The 8,032-nt window shown below is 47.4% G+C and overlaps 1 protein-coding gene across 1 annotated transcript; it reads left to right on the plus strand.

Moving 5' to 3' along the window:
* Positions 1-3,383: 3,383 nt before the first annotated feature.
* Positions 3,384-8,032, plus strand: LOC306793301 (microtubule cross-linking factor 3-like; the record flags this gene model as incomplete). Its single annotated transcript, XM_079290862.1, has 8 exons — positions 3,384-4,127; positions 4,766-4,990; positions 5,161-5,319; positions 5,554-5,622; positions 6,180-6,449; positions 6,532-6,903; positions 7,132-7,794; positions 7,922-8,032. The coding sequence occupies 8 exons, from the start codon at positions 3,384-3,386 to the stop codon at positions 8,030-8,032; spliced, it is 2,613 nt and encodes an 870-aa protein (XP_079146988.1).

The following is an 8,032-nucleotide window of genomic DNA, read 5'->3' on the forward strand; positions in this document are numbered from 1 at the left end:
GCTCTTCTGTCCAACTGGCTTTTGGACCGTAATAGGACCAAAGTATTATAGGACCTACAATCTGCTCGGCATCCACTAACCTATCAACCAAAATTCACCTCCAACTTTTGTACTCTGGATTCCAGTATTGTTTTAACCGAAAGCTTAAATAGTCTTTAATATGCTAATTTATTTTCTAGTGCTCAATAACAGTTTTAAGGAATTTAACTATTACCCAACAAAACGACATGCAGATGCATTTGTTTCTTGGTTCGGGGGCTAAATTTATGTTTGCTCGTAATTAGAGTTGAGCAAAGTTCAGTGGACAAAATCACAGTACGACATTCTCACAATTGCCATTTCCTGTATTTCAGTACTTTTCATTCATCTACTTCACCGACCAATCCAACACGTCCGGGACTTTACATCTCTCTGCTGTCTGAAACGGATTTAACTGTGCTGCATTTACAGAATGACGTATTTTCTTTGTGATCGTTGTGAACTTGGTTTGAATCACTTTGTGGGAGGGGGACTGCAGTTTATTTTATTCATGCAAATTTGTGGGTATCTTTGTTTTAATCATTTTTTGTGGGTCCTCGTGATTTTTTTCTTTTTGCTCTGCAATGTAGCCGAGGTGCAAAAATAAGAGATTTGAAACTCTGCTGAATATTGTCTCACTGCCATGTAGGACTCTTTTCTTTTCTTTTTTTTAAAGAAAATAAATGGTTATTTCATTGTCTTCAAAAGAATGAAAGCAACACAGCTTCTGGCTGCACATAGAACTGAAATAAAGACAATGTCAGCACCCCATAGTTTATGTTTGTTTATGTGTCTGTGTTGGTGCGAACACAAGTGCAAAATCAATTGTAAATCAGCTCATTTAATGCTCAAGCAACACTGTACTCCCCGTATAGGATGGAGCTGTCATGCATTCGGAACCTAATCTAAAGACAAAGCCTTTGTCTTCCTTTTCCTGTCCTTCCTTTATCTCTCTCTTCCATCCTGGGAAGATGGAAGTAGCTCTTCAGTGTGTGTGAGAGAGAGTCAGAGGTATACTGTGTCTTTGGCCTGTCCAGACAGCTCTGCCCTAATCTTTGGGGGTAAATTGGCTTCAGCTCCAAAAGAGCTTCCACGGCACTCCACGAGATACCCGGGAAAGCAGGTCACTGGAAGAGAAGCCTCCACTAATCTGCCAAGAGGTTTCTCCTGTAACTCAAACTGTGGAGTTTTGATATAGTATTGATTAACTATGCAAATGACTATACGATACACACAGGGCAAGTAAGAGATGCACATTTCTCCCCAAATATTGGCAAATACATACTTTGTTTTTTGCAAAAGAAACAGCCAAGTGATATCTGCTGTGAATTTAATACACTGGTTAAATAAAAAAACTGAACCCCTCCTTCTGCATCCATCTCTTCATTACCCTGCAACAATCTCACTGTGTCCCATTGCTCCTTCACCACATTGTGGATACACTAATGGCGTCTATTAAATCATTCTTCCTCCACATTTTTCCTGTTGTCCAAATGCATCAGATCCGTTATTCCTGATATGACACCTCTCAGGCCACAGTTTGCTATTTTTCTCATGCTTAGCCACTTTTTCGACCAATCTATAACATGACCTACTTTGCAGCCTTCCACCTTATCCTGGTGCACCTCTCTGTAACTTGGCATCAGGGTGGAGGTGTACGAATGGAGGTGTGAATGATAGACTGGATGAGATCAGTGAGAGGAGTATTTGTCCTCCATGGGGACACAGACGGTTCTAAGCCAAGCCCTAAGAGGATTGCAAAGGGCCACGGCTTTTCTACTGAAGGCATTTAGCCCAGGTCACTATAACCTGCAGACATACTGTACGCAGACATTCAGTGGAGCTGTGGCACAGATTTGTGTGCCAGATTAAGTAGTACATCCCAATACTAACAGTTAATACATCCCTATGCAACTCTTTAAAGAAAACTACTGAAGTGTAAAACAAATTGCTGCTTCCCAAACTCTTTCTCTGCCTTTGATAATGTGCAGCAAATAGGGCCTGTCATTTCATGGGACCACTGGCGGTCGACGGACCCACCTGGCCTTCTGAGAGGGCCCGTCTATTAGAGGGTGAAGGGTACGTTTTCAGGGGTTAAATCTCTGCAAACCTGCCCGTCACTCACTCATCTCATTCGCAATTATATGACTAAGGAGCTCATTCTAGCCTAACGGAGTGGAAACAGTCAGCGTTTTACTGGCCCGCCGTCTGCGTGTGGGACGGATTGCCTTCAGAGCTCGGACTGACTCGGTTTTACGTGAGGAGGGCACCCTCTTCTGGGCCTGAATTTAGTTCCATGCATTGGGTCAGAAGCAGATGAGATGAGGGGGATGTGTTGTGTGATTCCTGGCAAGAGTGAGTGAGGCATATCATATGCACGTGCCAGGAACCTTTTCTGCATTCAAATCTGTATTGTCAAGCAAGAAAAAACTTAATCTTTCATTAAACTGAGGGATTTACAAGAGACGATTTAAAAAAAGAAAATAACGGTCACTTCTCACAAGATATGCCAACTTTTAGTCACAGGCTTTCTGTTAAAAATGACAAGTCTCAAACTCAACCTGAGATGCTATCAGAGCTATTTACTCAGACATTAGAAATCCACCCACAGAGCTAGAAGATAAGGCTCAACTGCTTCCACAGGAGTACATTTAACTAGAATAGTCGAGTCCTGCCTTTAACTCTGTCTAGAAAATAAAACATGTTGTTAATCATGAATTTAAGTGATTATTTCGCCATGCAAGTTCGGTATTCCGCTCATTCATTTACATTTGTATACCTACATTGTAGTGTGCAGCCTGCTTTGGCAACTCTGTCGCTCCTTAATCGTGGCTGTGCATGCCAATGAAAACTCATTTAGATGTGAGGACACTTCCTGGTGTGACGTCCATCCTCACGTCATATGGTCAGTGCCCCTGCACTGCCTGGTGGTGCCCGTGTCAGCGACTCTCCTTAATGCTCTGCGGTAAGAATTCCCCCATTATGTGGAGCTCTCGATGTAGAATGCATTCGTTTGGACTTTAAGAATACATCTGTCGGTCAGGGCCAGCAGGTTACAGTCCATGTTTAGTGCTCCTGGATAAACAGTACAGCCTCGGCCTACACCTCCCTTGTAAAGTTATGGTTCAGCATGATGAGGAGTGAAGCAGTTGCAGAAAAGCGGCTTCTAGTGGCTGCATGCAGTAAGCATCTTCCTCTCAATTGCGACTCTAGTTGAAGAATATTTAAATGTAATTAAAAACGGGCTTAGCTTTGTAATTTACTGCATTTGGAGTTTTCTGTGCAGCTTTTTTTAAATTTCCACTTCTGATAAACAACCAGAAAAGTACAGCCTATGTTTGGAGCTCATTTCAGTGGAGCAGAAAATGAAGCCTGCCTCCAGCGGCGCTGCAGATCCTCCATCATCGTCAACATCGTCGGCAGACAATAGCGCAGGGAGGAGGAGGCAACACCGGGCTCCCTCGCCGGCCACAGCCCAGGAAGGAGCAACCAAGCGAGCTCCAAGACACCCAGGAAGGTCCAGGTCTCCTCTCCCCGCAGGAACGAGCAGACGCATCGGGGCAAGGGACAGTTTGAGGTCCGCCGACGGAAGGGAGAGGGAGCCCGAGAGCCGCGGCGGTGCAGCTGTTCACCCGGATGGTGCTGAAGCTGATGTAGTCGGACCAAACAGGGCGGATGCTGTCGGGGAAGATACGACAGATTCATCAGCATCGGCCCGTCGCTCCGATTTGCGCCTGCCCTGCCTCAAAGGCGACTCATCTCAGCGCCTGTTGCCCGGAAGAGCTTCGTCTTCGTCGGCAGAGAAAGGGAAGAAAGACGGAGAGGAAGGAGGCCGGAGGGAGAGGAGCGGCTGCGGCGCGGGCCTCGGTTTGGGTTTGTGGAGGGGAGGGTGCTTGCAGGCTGAACTCATCCAGTTCCACCTGCAGAAGAGACTGAGAAGAAGCGGGCCGAGGATGCAAACCAAGTCGGACAACATGGGGACAGAGGAGGCCGCTCTGGGAGAGCCGGAGCCGGCTGCAGAGGAGACAGAGGCGGGGTCCGTGACACAGCAGGACCAGGCCTTCGAAGACGAGATGGAGAGACTGCTTGACGAAAATGAAGATCTTAAGGTTTGATAGTTTAGTTTTGTGTCTGGAGCTGTCAATAAGCAAGGAATGACTATAAATGTGTAAATACACCTCCGAAAAATCCACTGCAAAACTGAAATTATTATTTTTCCCACATTAGAATGACCATGTTTGTAGTTGAAGCCTGTCGGCCCATGAAAACCTGTTGGCACATGACTCTGAATTGTCTGTTTGCAGAACCACGGATAAGTAAACATCAATTGACTTGTCTGTTGAACATCCTCCACGTCTTCACAGAATATAATGATTCGATTAAAACTGGAAATACACTGGCTACAGATGACTAATTGGTTATTGATCATATTGATCTGCTCGGATCAATTATATCTATCTTATTTGTTAAAATGGGGGACAAAGGGAGTCAACAACTGATTTGCATGTGCCATGTAGACATAGTGTTCACATCCAGTCTTGAAATACATTTGAATTCAGATCATTTTGTGTTGTTTTTTCTTAAAATCCTGTGCACATCTCTGAAGCTGACTACATTTGGCTCAAGTCCAAAACTTCCAACACTGACTCTGCAGAGTCAAAAGTCGACCAAACAGCAGAGATTTTCCTGGTCTTAATCTTGACCGTCTCATAACTGTGACACACAATCTTTACTGCGCACCCACCAGTGTGAAATTGAGGAGATGAGGACCGAGATGGACGAGATGCGGGACACATTCTACGAGGAAGACACGTGTCAGCTGCAGGAGATGAGACGTGAGCTGGAGAGGGCCAATAAAAACTGCCGGATCCTGCAGTACCGTCTGAGGAAGGCCGAGAGGAAGAGGCTTCGATACGCCCAGACGGGAGAGATCGATGAGGAGCTGCTCAGGAGTCTGGAGCAGGACCTGAAGGTGCGGGGGGGGGGGGGGGGTTCCAGAAACAATTGCCATGGTTGTAGCTTTGACTACTGTGCCCAAAGTTAAGTGTTGAGAGATAATTGAAAAGTGAAGATAAAAAAAATCTGCAAAGCTGGTGTGAAAATATTCTAAACTGATATCCTCACGACAACTCAACAATGCAGGTGGCGAAGGATGTGTCCGTGAGGCTGCACCACGAGCTGGAAAAGGTGGAGGAGAAGCGCACAAAGACGGAGGAGGAGAATGAAAAGCTGAGGCAGAAACTCATCGAGGTCGAGGTGACCAAACAAGCCCTGCAGAATGAACTGGACAAAAACAAAGAGGTGAGTAGACACTTACCCGCATCTCCATCGCATGGCATTAACGAGCGCCACACAGTTCACTTTGATCAAGCTTTTATCACATGGCCTGTCACCTTTTTGAATGGTGCACTTTATTCTAAATGCTTTCCTTCAAATTGCAAGCGGAGGAATAGTTGAAGAAAAATGCGGCACAAAATGCTCAAATACTGTACATACTGGCACACGTTAATGTTTCAACATTCTCTCCTCCAATAGTCTCAAAAGAGACGAGGAAGCAAGGACATCCAGAAGACAGACAGGAAATTAGCACAGACTCCTACAGAGGTGAGAGGTGGTTGTTGTTTTTATTACAAATGTACAAAAATAATGCTTTTTTTCCCTTTTCTTGCATGAACAATCATGGGGAGCAACATAATGGAGATAATTACCAGGAAGCATGTTTTTAAGTAACATCTGCTGTCCTGATTTAATAATTCATCTTTTTCCCCTTGGCCTCCTTGGTGCATATTTGTGAGAAGTCGTCAATAAGACGAATTAAAACTCATAGATGCTGCAGGTTTCGTTTGCTTTTCACCTCGGGGCCACGACAGGCCAAAGCAAGGGCTCCAATCATTTGAAAGAAAAGTATATTTTAAAATGAAAGCTGAGAGTTTGCAGAGCTCCGGGAATTACTTTCGACTCAGAAGACGTCAAACATCCTCTCGGTCCAATGATCGATAACGGTTTGGCTTTGAGAGGCTGTGCTACAAAATCTTCTCTTCAATCTTAAATCCTTCCGTCCTTATGTCTGATGGCGGAGATCAACTTTTTGAACTTCAGGATTACGTTTGAGCCGTTTCTACTCAAAGGCACTCACGGTCTGTGTTGTCTCTTCCCTCCAGGAGGACAATGAGGACCTCAAGTGCCAGCTAGCTTTCATCAAAGAGGAAGCGGTGCTTATGAGAAAGAAGACGGCCAAGATTGACAAAGCGAAGGACCGTCTGGAGCAAGAGCTGCAGAAGTACCGCTCCTTCTACGGTGAGCTGGACCACACCCATCATAAAGGAGAGGCTGGGGGTCCGCCCACCACCCGGGAGTCAGAGCTGAAGCTCCGGCTCCGCCTGGTGGAGGAGGAGGCCAACATCCTGGGGAGGAAAATAGTCGAGTTGGAGGTAAGAGGTGCTACCTGGGTCTGATAAGGGAATACTACCTCAATGGGAGTCATGTGAGCTTTTCTCTCTCTCTTCCCCACAGGTTGAGAATCGTGGCCTGAGGGCCGAGGTCGACGACCTCCGCGGGGAAGGAGAGGGCGCTGAAGGCTTCGGGAGCGGAGCGTCTGGTAGGCCGGGCTCGGGGCGAGGCCTCGGTAACGACCTGACGGAGCTCCGACAGCAGCTGCAGCTGGTGGAGGATGAGGCGGAGCTGCTGAGGAGGAACCTGGCTGACGTGGAAGATCAAAACAAGAGAGTGACTGCTGAGCTGAACAAGCTACGGTTCAAAGCCCACGAGGCAGGCGGCAGGCACGGGGGCGGAGCGGCAGGCGGAGGGATTGATGGAGCGAAGGCAGAAGCCCTGCAGGAGGAGTTAAAGGCAGCAAGGCTACAGATTAATGACCTAAGTGGCAAGGTATTAAAGTTGATTGATAATATTACCATTCATGTCCTTTTTGAATATATCATAATCCAAAATATTGGACAAATTAAAATGTTGACCAGATGATGGTGCTGGATAAAAAGGTCACCAAAGTGACTTCACCATACATAGGACATACATAGCAACATGTCTCTAGTTAGAAAAATAAAAATCTTGATTGCCAATTGTTCTTACTCTTAACATCTCTTTGTCTTAATTCAGGTGATGCAGCTGCAGTACGAGAACCGTGTGCTCCTCTCCAACATGCAGCGCTATGACCTGGCCTCCCACCTGTCCCTGCGGCCCAGCCCGAGGGACAGCGACGCAGAGAGCGACGGCGGCGGCGCCACAAATGGTCGCCGCGAGAGCGACGAGGACTCCACCTCCTCCCGCCTCCTCCCGCCGCACCGCAAACGCGAGGGCCCCGTAGGTGGGGAAAGTGACTCGGACGAGGTCAGAAACACTAACGGAAGCAGCCGCTGCCTGACGCCCACACGGGGCCTCTACACCCCCACTGGGCCCGAGGGTGCCGCCTCCTCCGCCTTGGCCCGCTTCCTGCCTGTCGGCCGGTGCAGCCTGCGCGAGAGGCAGCACATGACCGACATCCGCGTAGAGGCGGAGAGGCTCGTCCGGACCATCGACCGGCTCATCGCCGACACGGCCACCATCATCTCAGAGGCGAGGGTCTTCGTCTCAAACGGCGACCTGATGTTCGGGAGGGGAGGAGAGGAGGGTGGAGAGGAAGAGGGGGGCAGGATCAGGGAACACGAGCTGCTGTATCGCATTAACGCCCAGATGAAGGCCTTCCGCAAAGAACTGCAGACCTTCATAGACAGACTGCAAGTGCCGAGGCTCGATGACAGGGACACGGAGGAGCCACTGTCGGTGAGACATACACTTTAAATGTTCATTGGTTGTGTTAAAAATGTCACAAAGAGTTAAATCTGATTCTGTTTCTTCCCTTTCCTCACTGAATCCATCCTCCTGCTTTGTCCACTCTTCCTCCACCCAGATGTTCCAGCCTATCATTTTGCTCATCCTCATACTTGTGTTATTCTCTTCCCTCTCTTACGCCACCATCTTTAAACTCGTCTTTCTTTTTACTCTTTTCTTTGTTCTGTGA

The sequence above is a fragment of the Melanostigma gelatinosum genome (assembly GCF_949748355.1).
Source record: "Melanostigma gelatinosum genome assembly, chromosome: 19".
NCBI lineage: Eukaryota > Metazoa > Chordata > Actinopteri > Perciformes > Zoarcidae > Melanostigma > Melanostigma gelatinosum.